The sequence below is a fragment of the Schistocerca cancellata genome, chromosome 7 (genome assembly GCF_023864275.1).
Source record: "Schistocerca cancellata isolate TAMUIC-IGC-003103 chromosome 7, iqSchCanc2.1, whole genome shotgun sequence".
Classification (NCBI taxonomy): Eukaryota; Metazoa; Arthropoda; class Insecta; order Orthoptera; family Acrididae; genus Schistocerca; species Schistocerca cancellata.
Window position 1 is genome coordinate 34,031,878 of NC_064632.1, and position 18,872 is coordinate 34,050,749.

At 42.8% G+C, this 18,872-nt stretch overlaps 1 protein-coding gene across 2 annotated transcripts in view; it reads left to right on the forward strand.

Annotated features, from left to right (window-relative positions):
- The window catches only part of LOC126092530 (uncharacterized), a 205,691-nt gene that overhangs the window by 60,075 nt on the left and 126,744 nt on the right, over positions 1-18,872 (forward strand). For both annotated transcript variants that reach the window (XM_049908158.1, XM_049908157.1), the window contains exon 4: positions 9,382-9,598. In XM_049908158.1, coding sequence (XP_049764115.1) covers positions 9,382-9,598 — 217 coding nt within the window. The remainder of the gene's footprint in view (positions 1-9,381; positions 9,599-18,872) is intronic.

Sequence of the window (18,872 nt, forward strand, 5' to 3'; positions counted from 1 at the left end):
CTGCAGCCATTGTTGGTATGGGAACCTTTACATTAACCATAGCTTGGATAAAAGATTTTTGTTGTGTCTTGCATCTGGTACACAATAGTAGTAAATGGTTCATGTCTCCTTCATTGCATATGTCACATAATGTAGATTCCTTCAATCCTATTCCTTCAAACCTACTCAGAGCAGGTGGTTTGGAAATTCTATGATTTAGGTGCATGGTTGTAATTGTTGTTATGAGTCACCTGCTTCTATTCCAATTTGTAAACCAAGGAAATGATGTTTTTTCTCAGATTACGGCTGGATGGGGAGCCCTTCTTGGCATCTCACTTTTTCATTGATGAAGCTCAAGTCTTACAGATTTGTACTGGCAAAACTACTCCCTCTACTATAAATGTACTTTGCCAGTTATAAATAGGATAGAAAGTTCGAAGAACTTAGGTGTGCATATTGACGAAAATGTAAACTGGATAAGCCATATAGTAGAGCTTGTTCATCACTTGAACTACACTGCTTACAAAAATTTTGGAATGCTTGTAAAGTTTTATCACTTTCTTAAGTTACTGTGGCACTCAACATCTGAACTGTAGAAATGTGATGTCTCCCCAACACAGATTTCTCTCAAATAATGTTATGCAATTCAGCATAATCTAACTTCTTCCCATCATCGTTTACTTGAAACCCTTCCTTCGCGTTGATAACTGCTGGTTTTTTGTTGGATATTTCATTTCTTTCAGTTTATTCATACCTGTCACATCTTTTACTTTTTACATAAGAATTGACCATTGTTCCTTTGTTTGTCTGTACTTCATTTTCTAAGCTGCTGAACTTGTTATTTAATTTAATGTGATACACTTCCTCATTCTTAAATATTTTCTGCATTTCTGATGAATCTGTTTCGTTTTGATTTCATGTATTTTAGCTCTTCATTGAACGAGTCCATAATTACTTGTTTTTTAAAAGTGGCATAGGACTGTCAGAACCTGTACAATTTCTGTTTTGTTTGATAATGTATAGGGAGTCTTATTTTTAGTTCCAATTGTTGGTTCTTGCCAAGCCCATTTTCTGTTTGTTTTGTTGTGACATTATATGTTAAGTTCTTACACATGGACCTTCTTGGCAAATTCTGCTGAAATGTGACCCCTGTTACGCTTGATATCATATTAAAAGTTTCCCACTGAAGAAACATTCTTTTAATTTTGATCATATTTTGTCTTTGAAATCTGCGATTATTGACTTGCAATGAGATTTTCTGTCATTAGTCGTCATCTGTAATTTTTTTTATTTTTTTATTTATAGAGGTCTATCTCATCATCGGAAATAATAGACTTGAATCAGTCTAGTGGAATATTTTTTATTTATTATTATAATAAGCCATGCTGTTCTACCCAAGATTATGTCAGTATATGTAATTTTGTTTTTAATTTATTTGTTTACATTAAAGATGACGCTTCATAGCAAATCACATGCCTGATATCAATTCTGTTATGTCACTTAAGAGTATGTCATTCCTTGTGTAATTTATAGTACACGTAGACTGTAGGGTAGCAAACTATGCCTCACCACGCTGACTGCATTGTGGATTGATTAGCAGCCCATCCATATTTCTTTCCAGTAGAACAATTTATCAATAGTTACCTTATGCTTACTAACAACAGTGTGGTATGAATGTCTGATTTGGACATTGGGAATTACTGTGCCAGTTTCCTTAATGCTTACTGAGACAGAATTAATGATTCTCCTCCCATCTCTATGAGCCACCCTCTGAATCTACTTCTTAAAGATAAGTAATAATGTAGGGAAAGACAGATTGCTACTTACCATAAAGAAGACATGCTAAGTTGCAGACAGTCACAATTAAAAGGCACTTACATAAAGCTTTTGGCCACAGCCTTCATCAGCAAAAGAGAAACTTGCACCATTCATACACACAAGAAAGCACTCCTCAGGCACACATGACCGCCAACTCCAGCATCTCAGGCCGGAATGCAGCTATCATGTGAGATGCAAGCAGCTGCTTGGAGGGGGAAGGATAGTAATGCACAGGTGGGGAGAGAGACGAACTCTGTCTGGTCCGCCTTGAAGCAGTATTAGTTGTGGGTTAGTATAAAGTTAGTAAGGTATATGAGGAATGAGTTAGTGGGCTTGGAGTCTGAAGGATGTTGGGAAAGCTAGTGTTCAATGACGGTAAGACGATAGGCATGAGGGATGTTGGTGTATAGGGAGGTGGTATCAACAGTGATGTGTAGGGATCCAGGAGATGAAGGGGTGGGGATGGTGGAGAGTCGGTGAAGAAAGTGGGGTTGTCTTTGACATGGGAGGCTAGATAACGAGCAATTGATTGGAGGTGTTGGTCAATGAGAGACAAAACTCTTTCAGTGGGGACACAATAAGTAGCCACAAAGGGGGCATCAAAGATTGTCAGGTTTGTGGATTTGGGGAGCCTACTTGTCACTGTTGACGCCACCTCCCTATACACCAACATCCCTCATGTCCATGGTCTTACCACCATTGAACAATACCTTTCCCTACATCCTTCAGGATCCAAGCCCATGAACTCATTCCTCATACAGCTTACTAACTTTATCCTAACTCACAACTACTTCTTCTTTGAGGGAAGGTATACAAACAGATCAACAGCACAGCCATGGGCACCTGCATGGCACCCTTGTATGCCAACCTTCTTATGGCCCATCTGGAGGACACATTCCTAGCCTCCCACAATGCCAAACTCCGGTCTGGTTCAGGTTCATTGACAATATCTTCATGATCTGGATTCAGGACCAAGAAAGCCTTTCTTTTTTGATTCACAACCGCAACATCGTCTCTCCCATCCGCTTCACGTAGTCCTCCCCAACCGAGCATTGTTGACCACCTCCTCTCTGATGGCTCCATCTGCAGCTCTGTCCACATTAAATCCACCAACCACCAACAGTACATGCATTTCAACAGCTGTCATTACTTCTACGCCAAAAAATCCTTCCCATACAGCCTGGACAACAGGAGACGGCATATCTGCAATGACAAGAACTGTCTTGCTCAGTATGCTGAGGGTCTCACCAAGGTCTTCACAGATAGACACTATCCCCCCGAGATCTAGTCCGCAAGCAGATCTCCCATGCCATTCCCCCCCCCCCCCCCCTCCCCCAATCCTCCACCATCCTCAAAAACCAGGCACAAAAGAGTTTGTATGTGTTGGGGCGAGGGGGGAGGGTGGTCAGTGAGAAAAAGTTTCCTAAGGGTTTGAAATTATGTGTAAAGGTTGCTGGAAGCATCTAAGGGCTCTCATTTTCAAATATTGGATATGAATAAAGTGCTGATATTTGTGCATCGTCAGTTACATTGTTTACAATTTCTAACCATAGTAGTCGACTTATGTGTTAAACTTTTAGCATAGTATCATACTTCATAATGAGCTATGAATAGATTATCATGGCAATTTAATTTTTTAATTTCATCAGTAATCAAGTGAAATATTGAAAATCAAATTTTTGTTTCTCCTGGAAGCTGTTAGTCAGGCAACTTGCAGCTGCTACCAGGTAATATGCTGCTAGACGTGGAGTATGTGCACTGTTGAAATTTTGGCATGTCTTACTAACATATATGTCTTACTAACATATATGTCTTACTAACATATATTTCTCCTTCACCAGCTACTGCTGCATATATGCTGCTACCTATTTTCAGTGCATTCTTTGCGCTAACTTGCTCCGCCCTTGAGACAGATTGCTTCCAGTGGGATATATACCGCAGTCTCTGGTCTAGTTATAACTACATCTACATCCATACTCCGCAAGCCACCTGATGGTGTGTGGCGGAGGGTACTTTGAGTACCTCTATCGATTCTCCATTCTATTCCAGTCTTGTATTGTTCGTGGAAAGAAAGATTGTCGGTATGCCTCTGTGTGGGCTCTAATCTCTTTGATTTTATCCTCATGGTCTCTTCGCGAGATATACGTAGGAGGGAGCAATATACTGCTTGACTCCTCAGTGAAGATATGTTCTCGAAACTTCAACAAAAGCCCATACCAAGCTACTAGCGTCTCTCCTGCAGAGTCTTCCACTGGACTTTATCTGTCATCTCCGTAACGCTTTCACGATTACTAAATGATCCTGTAATGAAGCGCGCTGCTCTCCGTTGGATCTTCTCTCTCTCTTCTATCAACCCTATCCGGTACGGATCCCCCACTGGTGAGCAATATTCAAGTCGTGGGTGAACAAGTGTACTCTAACCTACTTCCTTTGTTTTCGGATTGCATTTCCTTAGGATTCTTCCAGTGAATCTCAGTCTGGCATCTGCTTTACCGACGATCAACTTTATATGATCATTCCATTTTAAATCACTCCTAATGCCTACTCCAAGATAATTTATGGAATTAACTGCTTCCAGTTGCTGACCTGCTATATTGTAGCTAAATGTTAAAGGATCTTTCTTTCTATGTATTCGCAGCACATTACACTTGTCTACATTGATATTCAATTGCCATTCCCTGCACCATGCGTCAATTTGTTGCAGGTCCTCCTGCATTTCAGTACAGTTTTCCATTGTTACAAACCTCTTGATGGACTACAGCGTCATCTGCAAAAAGCCTCAGTGAACTACTGATGTTCTCCACAAGATCGTTTATGTATATTGTGAATAACAACGGTTGTACGACACTCCCCTGCAGCACACCTGAAATCACTCTTACTTCGGAAGACTTCTCTCCATTGAGAATGACATGCTGCGTTCTGTTATCTAGGAACTCTTCAATCCAATCACACAATTCGTCTGACAGTCCATATGCTCTTACTTTGTTCATTAAACAACTGTGGGGAACTGTATCGAACGCCTTGCAGAAGTCAAGAAACATGGCATCTACCTGGGAACCCGTGTCTATGGCCCTCTGAGTCTCGTGGACGAATAGCACGAGCTGGGTTTCACATGATCGTCTTTTTCAAAACCCATGCTGATTCCTACAGAGTAGATTTCTAGTCTCCAGAAAAGTCATTATACTCTAACATAATACATGTTCCAAAATTCTACAACTGATTGACATTAGAGATATAGGTCTATAGTTCTGCACATCTGTTCGACGTCCCTTCTTGAAAACGGGGATGACCTGTGCCCTTTTCCAATCCTTTGGTACGCTACACTCTTCTAGAGACCTACAGTTCACTGCTGCGAGAAGGGGGGGGCAAGTTCCTTCGCGTACTCTGTGTAAAATGGAACTGGTATCCCATCAGGTCCAGCGGCCTTTCCTCTTTTGAGCGATTTTAATTGTTTTTCTATCCCTCTGTCATCTATTTCGATATCTACCATTTTGTCACCTGTGCGACAATCTAGAGAAGGAACTACAGTGCAGTCTTCCTCTGTGAAACAGCTTTCAAAAAAGACATTTAGTATTTCAGCCTTTTGTCTGTCATCCTCTATTTCAGTACCATTTTGGTCACAGAATGTTTGGACATTTTGTTTTGATCCACCTACCAGTTTGACATACGACCAGAATTTCTTAGGATTTTCTGCCAAGTCAGTACATAGAACTTTACTTTCGAATTCATTGAACGCCTCTCGCATAGCCCTCCTCACACTACACTACATTTCGCTTCGCGTAATTTTTGTTTGTCTGCAAGGCTTTGGCTATGTTTATGTTTGCTGCCCCCCCCCCCCCCCCCCCCCCGCCCCCCCCCCCCATGAACCATGGACCTTGCCGTTGGTGGAGAGGCTTGCGTGCCTCAGCGATACAGATAGCCGTACCGTAGGTGCAACCACAACGGAGGGGTATCTGTTGAGAGACCGGACAAACGTGTGGTTCCTGAAGAGGGGCAGCAGCCTTTTCAGTAGTTGCAGGGGTAACAGTCTGGATGATTGACTGATCTGGCCTTGTAACACTAACCAAAATGGCCTTTCTGTTCTGGTACTGCAAACGGCTGAAAGCAAGGGGAAACTACAGCCGTAATTTTTCCCGAGGGCATGCAGCTTTACTGTATGATTAAATGATGATGGCGTCCTCTTGGGTAAAATATTGCGGAGGTAAAATAGTCCCCCATTCGGATCTCCGGGCGGGGACTACTCAAGAGGACGTCGTTACCAGGAGAAAGAAAACTGGCGTTCTACGGATCGGAGCATGGAATGTCAGATCCCTTAATTGGGCAGGTAGGGTAGAAAATTTAAAAAGGGAACTGGATAGGTTAAAGTTAGGTATAGTGGGAATTAGTGAAGTTCGGTGGCAGGAGGAACAAGACTTTTGGTCAGGTGAATACAAGGTTATAAATACAAAATCAAATAGGGGTAATGCAGGAGTAGGTTTAATAATGAATAAAAAATAGGAGTACGGGTAAGCTACTACAAACAGCATAGTGAACACATTATTTTGGCCAAGATAGACACAAAGCCAACGCCTACTACAGTAGTACAAGTTTATATGCCAACTAGCTCTGCAGATGACGAAGAAATTTATGAAATGTATGATGAGATAAAAGAAATTATTCAGGTAGTGAAGGAAGACGAAAATTTAATAGTCATGGGTGACTGGAATTCGTCAGTAGGAAAAGGGAGAGAAGGAAACGTAGTAGGTGAATATGGATTGGGGCTAAGAAGTGAAAGAGGAAGCTGTCTGGTAGAATTTTGCGCAGAGCGTAACTTAATCATAGCTAACACTTGGTTTAAGAATCATGAAAGAAAGTTGTATACATGGAAGAACCCTGGAGATACTAAAAAGTATCAGATAGATTATATAATGGTAAGACAGAGATTTAGGAACCAGGTTTTAAATTATAAGACATTTCCAGGGGCAGATGTGGATTCTGAGCACAATCTATTGGTTATGAACTGTAGATTAAAACTGAAGAAACAGCAAAAAGGTGGGAATTTAAGGAGATGGGACTTGAATAAACTGAAAGGACCAGAGGTTGTAGAGAGTTTCATAGAGAGCATTAGGGAACAATTGACAAGAAAGGAGGAAAGAAATACAGTAGAAGAAGAATGGGTAGCTTTGAGAGATGAAATGGCGAAGACAGCAGAAGACCAAGTAGGTAAAAAGATGTGGGCTAGTAGAAACCCTTGGGTAACAGAAGAAATATTGAATTTAATTGATGAAAGGAGAAAATATAAAAATGCAGTAAATGAAGCAGGCAAAAAGGAATACAAACGCCTCAAAAATGAGATCGACAAGAAGTGCAAAATGGCTAAGCAGGGATGGCTAGAGGACAAATATAAGGATGTAGAGGCTTATCTCACTAGGGGTAAAATAGATACTGCTTACAGGAAAATTAAAGAGACCTTTGGAGAAAGGAGAACCACTTGCATGAATATCAAGATCTCAGATGGAAACCCAGTTCTAAGCAAAGAAGGGAAAGCAGAAAGATGGAAGAAGTATATAGAGGGTCTATACAAGGGCAACGTACTTGAGGACAATATTATGGAAGTGGAAGAGGATGTAGATGAAGATGAAATGGGAGATATGATACTGCATAGAGAGTTTGACAGAGCACTGAAAGACCTGAGTCGAAACAAGGCCCCGGGAGTAGACAACATTCCACTAGAACTACTGACATCCTTGGGTGAGCCAGTCCTGACAAAACTCTACCATCTGGTGAGCAAGATGTATGAGACAGGTGAAATACCCTCAGACTTCAAGAAGAATAGAATAATTCCAATCCCAAAGAAAGCAGGTGTTGACAGATGTGAAAATTACCGAACTATCAGTTTACTAAGTCACAGCTGCAAAATACTAACGTGAATTCTTTACAGACTAATGGAAAAACTGATAGAAGCCGACCTCGGGGAAGATCAGTTTGAATTCCGTAGAAATGTTGGAACACGTGAGGCAATACTGACCCTACGACATATCTTAGAAGAAAGATTAAGGAAAGGCAAACCTACGTTTCTAGCATTTGTAGACTTAGAGAAAGCTTTTGACGATGTTGACTGGAATACTCTCTCTCAAATTCTGAAGGTGACAGGGGTAAAATACAGGGAGCGAAAGGCTATTTACAATTTGTACAGAAACCAGATGGCAATTATAAGAGTCGAGGGGCATGATAGGGAAGCAGTGGTTGGGAAGGGAGTGATACAGGGTTGTAGCCTATCCCCGATGTTATTCAATCTGTATATTGAGCAAGCAATAAAGGAAACAAAAGAAAAGTTCGGAGTAGGTATTAAAATCCATGGAGAAGAAATAAAAACTTTGAGGTTTGCCGATGACATTGTAATTCTGTCAGAGATAGCAAAGGACTTGGAAGAGCAGCTGAACGGAATGGACAGTGTCTTGAAAGGAGGGTATAAGATGAACATCAACAAAAGGAAAATGAGGATAATGGAATGTAGTCGAATTAAGTCGGGTGATGCTGAGGGAATTAGATTAGGAAATGAGACACTTAAAGTAGTAAAGGAGTTTTGCTATTTGGGGAGCAAAATAACTGATGATGGTCGAAGTAGAGAGGATATAAAATGTAGACTGGCAATGGCAAGGAAAGCGTTTCTGAATAAGAGATATTTGTTAACATCAAGTATAGGTTTAAGTGTCAGGAAGCCATTTCTGAAAGTATTTGTATGGAGTGTAGCCATGTATGGAAGTGAAACGTGGACGATAAATAGTTTAGACAAGAAGAGAATAGAAGCTTTGGAAATGTGGTGCTACAGAATAATGCTGAAGATTGGATGGGTAGATCACGTAACTAATGAGCAGGTATTGAATAGAATTGGGGAGAAGAGGAGCTTGTGACACAACTTGACTAGAAGAAGGGATCGGTTGGTAGGACATGTTCTGAGGCATCAAGGGATCACCAATTTAGTATTGGAGGGCAGCGTGGAGGGTAAAAATCATACAGGGAGACCAAGAGATGAATACACTAAGCAGATTCAGAAGGATGTAGGATGCAGTAGGTACTGGGAGATGAAGAAGCTTGCACAGGATAGAGTAGCATGGCGAGCTGCATCAAACCAGTCTCAGGACTGAAGACCACAAAAACAACATGTTTGCTTTGAAGTTCTCTTTGCTTACACAGCAGTTTTCTAACTCGGTTGTTGTACCACGGTGGCTCTTTTCCATCTCTTACGATCTTGCTTGGCACATACTCATCTAATGCATATTGTACGATGGCTTTGAACTTGGTCCACTCATACTCAACAGGCTTTCGCAAGTACTGTAACTTTCAGTCATTTTTTCCATTAAAACTTATTTTACTGTAAACTGTTTTGATGCAGATTCAATTACACATGGTTTTCACTTTCACGTTGTGTCACCATAAGAACACAGATAACACGATTCTTCAGTGACATATCAACTGTTGCTGTTACGATGTGCAGTCTGGTGGCATCATGACTTTGGATGTCTGTACATTATGTTTTATATGACACTGGTATATATTGCTTCTGTGTGTTTCTAAAGCTTAATTTGAGTTTCTGTTTCTTAGGGCACTGGTGTGCCTAAGGATCAAAATCTACAGTTGGCACTGGCTTTGTCAGTGTCAATGAAAGAGGCAGAACAATTAGAGTTAGAGAAAGAAGAAGATGCATTAATTGAAGCTGGTTTGGGAGAAGAAGTAATGGAGAGGCAGAAAAGCTTATTAGAGAAATTTGGTTTCACAAGCTCAAAACCACCATCATTGGATCTTGCAAATCCCAGAGCAGGTACGATACATCAGTAGCATCTTATGGTATAGCTTTGTTATTAATACTGTATTAAAATTAAAGTGCAATAGAAAAACTAAAGTGGCAGGAAGCCTTATCTTCAACGTTATAATATTATTACTTCTTAATACTGGTTACCACAGAGGTGACTTTGTTTTGATGTGATTCATATTCATGTATGGAATCTTTGGAGTATTCATTTGTGTTGAGCAGATTGTTACTGGATAATCCAGTCAGCTGTTTTATAGGCGTACTGTATATTGTTCACATTATTGTTTTGAAATTATTCAATTTCATCTTCAGATGTGCTTATAGCCGTCCAACTCAGACTAAATCACTGAAGTACTTAAAGAGATTCAAAACATAACAACATTGAAAATAAGTTGTGTTGTTGTAAACCTAAAATATGCCACTTTTTGTATGTTTTTACTAAGTCTTATTAGCACTCTGTTCAGTTATTTGTTGAAACTTAAGACAGTTCGTGTTGGGGTTCTAACACTGTCAGAATTGTTGTCTTGTATGTACAGCACTCAAAGTATGACATATTTTGTTTTAATGTATTATATATTTTGTATATTATACATTTTAGTAAATTTAAATGATTAATGGAAAATCTCATATAAAGATGTGAAACAAATACTAACAAAGAGATAGAGGGGCTGGCCAGTACTTACCTCAGCTAAGTACAGCCGATAGATAAACATAAAACAGAACCGAAAATTTACGTTCCTAGCTTTCGGAACAAATGTTCCTTCATCGGGGAGGGGAGAGGGGAAGAAAGGGAAGAAGGGAAAGGAGATTCAGTTACTCACAACCCAGGTTATGAAGCAACAGGGAAAGGAAAATAGGGAGGATAGCAAGGATGGAGGCATGGTTGTCAGAGAGAAGCCAAAGATATTCTACTGTAAGTACTGCGCCAGCTTCAAACCAAAGAGGATGCATACAGAAGTAAAGAGGTATATAGTATAAAGATAAACACAACTACGTAGGATGAAAAGATGTGTGAATGGCTAAAGAGGAAAGGGAAAGAGGAGAAGACTGAAGAGTGAATGGAAGTGAGGTTGTTTAATGTAGGTTCAGTCCAGGGGGATGGCGGGATGAAAGGATGTGTTGGAGTGCAAGTTCCCATCTCCGCAGTTCAGAGGGACTGGTGTTGGGTGGGAGAAGCCAAATGGCACATACGGTGAAGCAGGTTCCTAGGTCCCTAGAATTATGCTGGAGGGCATGCTCCGCTACTGGGTATTGGGCATCTCCTAGGCGGACAGTTCGTCTGTGTCCGTTCATGCGCTCAGCCAGTTTAGTTGTTGTCATGCCGATGTAAAAGGCTGTGCAGTGCAGGCATGTCAGTTGATAAATGACATGTGTAGCTTCACAGGTAGCCCTGCCTTGAATTGTGTATGTTTTACCAGTAGCGGGGCTGGAGTAGGTGGTTGTGGGGGGATGCATGGGGCAGGTTTTGCAGTGGGGTCGGTTACAGGGGTATGAACCGCTGGGTAGAGAAGGTAGTCTGGGGAAATTGTAGGGTTTAACAAGGATGTTACGGAGGTTAGGGGGGCGACGAAAGGCAACTCTGGGTGGTGCGGGGAGAATTTTGTCAAGGGATGATCTCATTTCAGGGGTTGACTTGAGAAAGTCATATCCCTGGTGGAGTAATTTGTTGATGTTTTCGAGGCCAGGATAATATTGGGTGACAAGGGGGATGCTTCTGTGTGGTCTGGGTGTAGGAACATTGTTGTTGGATGGGGAGGAATGTATTGCTCGGGAAATCTGTTTGTGGACAAGGTCTGCAGGATAGTTGCGGGAGAGGAAAGCACTGGTCAGGTTATTGGTGTAATTGTTGAGGGATTCGTCACTGGAGCAGATACGTTTGCCACGAATACCTAGGCTGTAGGGAAGGGAGCGTTTGCTGTGGAAAGGATGGCAGCTATCAAAGTGAAGGTACTGTTGTTTGTTTGTGGGTTTGATATGGACAGAGGTGTGGATGTGAGCTTCAACAAGATGAAGGTCAACATCCAGGAAGGTGGCTTGGGTTTTGGAGAAGGACCAGGTGAAATTCAGATTCGAAAAGGAGTTGAGGTTATGGAGGAAATTAAGGAGTGTTTCTTCACCATGAGTCCGGACCACAAAGATGTCATCTATAAACCAGGCCAGGGGAAGCAGCTGTTGGGTCTTCAGGAAAGCCTCCTCCAAGCGGCCCATGAAGAGGTTGGCATAGGACGGAGCCATCCTGGTTCCCATGGCCGTTCCCCTGATTTGTTTGTAGGTCTGGCCTTCAAAAGTGAAGTAATTATGGGTGAGGATGAAGTTTGTAAGTGTGATAAGGAACGAGGTTTTTGGAAGATCTTCGGGTGGGCGTTGGGAGAGGTAGTGCTCAAGGGCAGAGAGACCATGGGTATGTGGGATGTTTGTGTAAAGGGATGTAGCATCTATGGTGACAAGAAAGGTTTCAGGTGGGAGAGGAGTGGGAATGGATTTGAGGCGTTCTAGGAAGTGGTTTGTGTCTTTGATGTAGGATGGGAGTCTGCGGGTGATAGGTTGTAGGTGCTGGTCTACCAGAGCTGAGATACGTTCAGTTGGGGCTTTGAAGCCTGCTACAATGGGACGGCCAGGATGGTTCTCTTTGTGGATTTTGGGTAATAGGTAGAAGGTAGGGGTACATGGCTCAGGTGGAGTGAGTAAGTCTATGGAAGCCGTTGTGAGGCCTTGTGAGGGACTTTGGATTTTTAGGATTTTTTGCAGCTCAGTCTGGATGGAGGGAATGGGGTCCTGGGTAACAGCTTTGTAGGTTGAGGTGTCGGAGAGTTGACGCAGTCCTTCTGCCACATACTCCACACGGTCAAGTACGACAGTTGTGGAGCCTTTATCCGCCGGGAGGATGACAATAGAGCGGTCTATTTTCAGCTCCTTAATGGCACGGGATTCAGCTGGGGTGATGTTGGGGGTTGTCGGGATGTTCTTCAAGGAGGACTGGGAGGCAACACTGGATGTGAGGAATTCCTGAAATGTCTGCAAGGGATGGTTTTGGGGGAGGGGAGGAGGATCCCTTTGAGAAGGCAGTCGGAACTGTTCTAGACAGGGTTCAACACTGGGTCTAGTATTTGGGGGCTGTGTTTGGGTAGTGAAGTGATATTTCCAGTTGAGGTTCCAGGTGAATGAGAGGAGATCTTTAACCAGGGCAGTGTGGTTGAATTTAGGTGTGGGGCTAAAGGTTAAGCCTTTTGATAGAACAGATGTCTCTGGAGGAGAGAGGGATCTGGATGAGAGGTTTAGGACAGATTGGGACTGGTGATATGTGGGATTTGACTGTGGTTATAGTTGAGATTTGGTCTGTGTGGGGTATGTGCTGGGATGGGGAGATTGAGTAGGGTGGCTAGGCTAGGTTTGTTGGCTATGAGGGGGGTTTGTTGAAGGTTCTGTTGTGGTTGGTGTTTGTGAGGGATAGGGAGAGGGACCCCACTTCTTAGGTGTTGCACTAGCACTGTGGATAGTTTTTTCAGGTGGTGTGTGGCATGGAACTCAAGTTTGCAGCTGGCCCCACAACCACCTACTTCAGCCCCGCTACTGGTAAAACATACACAATTCAAGGCAGGGCTACCTGTGAAACTACACATGTCATTTATCAACTGACATGCCTGCACTGCACAGCCTTTTACATCGGCATGACAACAACTAAACTGGCTGAGCGCATGAACGGACACAGACGAACTGTCTGCCTAGGAGATGCCCAATACCCAGTAGCGGAGCATGCCCTCCAGCATAATTCTAGGGACCTAGGAACCTGCTACACCGTATGTGCCATTTGGCTTCTCCCACCCAACACCAGTCCCTCTGAACTGCGGAGATGGGAACTTGCACTCCAACACATCCTTTCATCCCGCTATCCCCCTGGACTGAACCTACATTAAACAACCTCACTTCCATTCACTCTTCAGTCTTCTCCTCTTTTCCTTTCCTCTTTAGCCATTCACACATCTTTTCATCCTACGTAGTTGTGTTTATCTTTATACTATATACCTCTTTACTTCTGTATGCATCCTCTTTGGTTTGAAGCTGGCACAGTACTTACAGTAGAATATCTTTGGCTTCCCTCTGACAACCATGCCTCCATCCTTGCTACCCTCCCTATTTTCCTTTCCCTGTTGCTTCATAACCTGGGTTGTGAGTAACTGAATCTCCTTTCCCTTCTTCCCTTTCTTCCCCTCTCTCCTCCCCGATGAAGGAACATTTGTTCCGAAAGCTAGGAACGTAAATTTTCGGTTCTGTTTTATGTTTATCTATCGGCTGTACTTAGCTGAGGTAAGTACTGGCCAGCCCCTCTATCTCTTTGTTAGTATTTTAGTAAATTTGTTGAATAGGGTAGAGCACTCAAAAAGAACATATGACAGATATGGAAAACAACACAGCAACTAAGGCATCATATTGTTGAAAATTTACTACACTGGGAAAAAATAGTTCAATTGCAAATATTATGATCAAATATATATAAATAAGATAAATGTTTCTTGGAAGTAAATGCACATTGAGTGTCATAAAAACAAGTTCTGCAGCTGTAATGGACATCATGACTCACAGTTTGAACTAAAAAAATATTGATCATAAGTAAATTATAGCTAGAATTGGGAAGAAATGTATATAACTCAAGTAAAGACTGTGCTACACAGATGTAGTTTTTATTAGTAAACCAAAAAGGACTTGACATAGAGAACAACTATTTGTTGCAAGGAAACAAATTTAGTGGCGTAAAACAAAAAAACAAAAAAACAAAAAAAAAATGCAGCCGTAATGGAGATCACAATACACAGTGTGAACTAGAAAAATATTTCAAACATGGAAACTCCAGGTAGGAATATCAACAATGTAGGAAAAGACAGATTGCTACTTACCGTAAAGAACACACATCAAACTGCAGACAGGCACAATTAAAAGACGCTCACATAAAGCTATTGGTCTCGGCCTACATCAGTAAAAGAGGCGCACACACACACACACGCGTGCCCGCACACACACACACACACACACACACACACACACACACACACACACACACACACAAAAGCAAGCCCATCTCAAGCACACACGCCCGCCAACTCCAGCATCTCTATGCATTCTGGCCAGAGAAGCTGGCGTTGGCAGCTGTGTGTGCATGAGGTGTGATTGCTTTTGTGTGTGTCTGGGGGGGGGGGGGGGGGGGGAAGTAACAACCTGTCTTTTCCTACATTTTTGGTATTCCTACCTAGAAAAATATTTGTCATAAATAAATTGAAGCTGGAGACTGTTGTACACAGCTTCAAATATAAGCTACTTTGAAAGAAAACAGGTTGAGTGTCTCATTTAAAAGCCGTACAGCTGTAGTGGATACATTGATAAACAATATGAACTTAAAGTAAAATATGTATCTCAAAGAAATCAAAACTAATATAAAAAATGCACTTTAGCTAAATAGTGCAAGTGGAGATTGTGATGTGCAGTTGTGAATAAACTAGTGACCCATACTGGCTTGACATAGGTAACTCCAAGTATCTACAGCTGGACAACTTGTCTGGTGTAACGGTCATTAAAACTGCTCTTATCAGCTTAATATCTGATACGTCCTGCATTACGGGTCAATTTGGAAGTCAGTAGGAAGCTGCACTGGCCTCCCAGTATTGGTAACCTGCGCTGACTCTTGGTAGCAGAAGCTCGCACTGCCTCCAGGTAACAGTAGTTTTTGCTGGCCTGGTGCTGCAGTCGTGTAGCTTTATGTTATTCCTAGCATTTATGCCATTCAGCACTGGATGACAATGACATAATTTTCACAGTAGTAGTGGACTTTAATTCATCATAGTTCAGCCAGTTTGCACAAAATGTTTATAAATTATACACACGAATCTTCCTCTGAAATCAGTCTGTTAGTGAAAATCATATCGGAATTCTGAAGTTGTTCCTGAGATTAGCCCAAATATACAGACATAAACCACATCAGATGACTTTAATTTGTATATTTATAGGCAGAAGAAGGTAAAAGATGGATGTATCAGCAGTATATGGAAACAGTTGTCACACAAGAACTTTAAAAATTTACTGGAAAGAAAATTAAACTTGGTGCCGTAAAAGAAACTACAGCTGTAGTGGGAATGAGACAATATTTTGTTTCTCTTATGCAACAAAAATTAAAAGTATAATTTGTCTAGGGGGGGGGGGGGGGGGGGAATTGGAATTTAAAATGCACTCCATGAAGTGAAATCAGTAGCTCTTAGCATTATGTGACTAGTGAAAGCCAACAGTTAGTACTATAAATTCCTCTTGAGCCCATTCATGTTGAAAATTTTAAAATTTTCCTACTGAATTGAATGTTTAAACAAATTTCAGGCTTGCAGCTGGTTGCCATTCAGTACATCCCACGACATTTTGACTGGGCACCTGCCAGTTATCCTTATGTGAGCCATCAAAGACTGACAAGATGTCCTCCAATCCACAATATATGGCATGCTGCGGCTATTCTGTTCATGCGTCAAAATCAAGTTGACAAACAGACCACATTTCCCGATTGCAGTCCTCTCGCTAGTGACACTGCAGAACTCAGCTGTCCTCTGGTTTACCGATCACTGTAGCCATTGATTCACTCTGTCATCTTCGATTAGAGCAAATCATGGAGATGTTGGAGTTTCACGCACTGTCTAAGTGCTAATTGCTGTCACAGTTCATCAAATTTTCCACTAGGTGGACTCGTAGGGATTCTTTAACAATGGAGTCCCGAAAGGTGTTGCTTTGGTCAGGATCATTGTTTTCTCATACCCTGTTAAATGTCCACAAGAAATACAGTTTTTAGCAATAGTGGACTTACTTGGTTGCAAAAGTTGATTGCATCATTGGTGTTCAGTGCAGTGTTCTTCCACATTGTGTGTGTTCTGACCTACGTAAGCCATACCACATTGGCAAAGTATTTTGTAAATTCCAGCCTTCCATAATAACAAGCTGTCATTCAGTGATCCCAGGTCTGCAGTCTTAGGTGGGGGACAGAAAACCACTATCACCTGAAATTTATGGAGTATTCTTGCTATTTTAAACAAAATGTTGCACATAGAAGGAACAAAAGCTAAAGATTTTGTCAGCATGTTCTCCTCTTTATCCACTTCCTGGTTTTTGGTTTTAATTGATAGTGACCTGTTAATCTGCCGGGTAGAATATCCAATTTGCCTGAATTCTGTCTTTAAGTGGGTGAGCTCTTAAGGCAAACTATCTAGATCTGAAACTATGTGAGCTCTGCATACAAGTGTGTTACGCACACTCGTAGTTTGCAACGGGTGATGACAATTTGATACTTGCAAATACAAATCAGTATGAGTAGGCTTATGATAAATTGAATACCCCAGAGGACCGTCATTCTTCCATCCAACTAGAACATCCAAGAAAGACAATTAATCATCTTCCTCTATTTCCATAGTGAACTGAATGTTGTTATTGTTAGAACTTCAAGTCTAACACATATATTTTGGAACGACACAACACATATAAGTCACAGAGGAAGTTGACAAGTAAGACATGTGTACACGTTAGCATTCGAATGAGCACTGAGTCCCAGTCTAAAGGCCGCTGCTCGGCTGGCCGCTTAGGTGGCGCAGCTGCTGCATGGCTGGCAGACAGCGCCGCACGTAAAGGACGCGCGTAATTGCGCGGCGGCACTTTGAATGATCGGCGAGTCACAACACTTTTCTCCGCTTTGAAATTGTTGCATTGGTCTTGATGGAGGTGTCCTGGAGATGGCTAACGTCCATAGGCGTTGTTTGACTCGCCCTAAAGTCTCGAGGAGGAGGCTTCCCGTACGGACGGAAGTGTCCCCGATGATAACGGGTCGAGATGACAGGAGACATAGGGGTCAAATCTGCTGGGGCCCCATGCACCAATCTGCCCGTTGCGGCCAGTCCAGTTGATATGACAGGAGACATGGGCGATGTGTCGGCATCCGTTGGAGGAGGAGGCGAGTAGATTTGCTCTGACAGAGGATGGTCCTCCAGTTCCTGCATGGGCACGTCTCCTGGTGGAGTCCGTTCTTGTGCTGGCATCGCGATAGCGGTGAGAGGGCTGCGTTGTGAGCATTGAGAGATGCCAAGATCCCGAGCGTCAGGTAGAGCCAAGGGTGGTGTGGCGGCATTCAGAACAGGCGTTGCTGGCACCCGAGGCTGAAGCTGGTCTGAATGGCGCACTGCAACACCCGTGTCCATCTGGATTTCATACAGGCGTCTGCCACGGTGTCTTAAGATGCGGCCCGGGCTCCATTTTGGCCGCCTGCCATATCCCCGTACCCAGATGAGGTCGTCGGCGGTGAACCGGCCAAATGAAGGCATCCGTGGCCGTGAGGTGGAAGGCCACAGAAGATGAAGTAGCGTGCAGGGCTGTCGGCCATGTAAGAGCTCAGCCGGGCTGTGATCGCCCATGGGGGTGAAACGGTAAGACGCCAGAAACTGGAGAAGCGCATCATCAGCAGCAGAAGAAGTCAGAAGTTTCCGCATCTGAGCCTTAAATGTGCGAACCAGTCGTTCAGCCTCACCATTGGATTGTGGATGGAATGGCGGGGCCGTGACATGCGTAACGCCGTGACGAGCACAAAAATCCGGAAATTCGGAAGAGACAAATTGCGGACCATTATCAGTAACAAGAGTAGAGGGGAGGCCTTTCAAAGAAAAAATGCGGGCGAGAGCACTGGTGGTTGCCGCAGTGGTAGGTGACGTGCAACGGACAATGAAAGGAAAGTTAGAGTAGGCGTCAATTACAAGGAGCCAATAAGTACCTAAAAAGGATAATACCGTCCCTAGCCGTGAGGCGGTAGCGCAAAGTGTAGTAGTTCCGCAATGGATCAGAAGTCTTAGCGGACGGGCGATCTGGCCAACCCTTCTGAATACAGCGTAAAACCCGGGAGAGGGTAGGGTCAGAACCTGTAGCAGCCGCCAGCCTATCCCCAATGATGGGGAACCCGTCCACAACCCGCTGCTCGGCAACATCCAGGTGGAAACACAAAAGTTGTCCCTATCGAATGCCTGATTAGGACCCATGGGAAGGCGAGACAGAGCATCAGCATTCACAAGTTGAGCCGTTGGCCGGAAATGAATCTCATAATTGAAACTGGACAAGTAAAGAGCCCAACGCTGGAGGCTGTGTGCAGCCTTGTCGGGAAGTGATGTTGATGGATGAAACAAGGAAACAAGTGGTTTGTGATCCGTAACAAGATGAAATTTTGAGCCATAGAGAAAAAGCCAAAGCTTCTTTCTCAATTTGAGAATACTTTTGTTGGCCATCC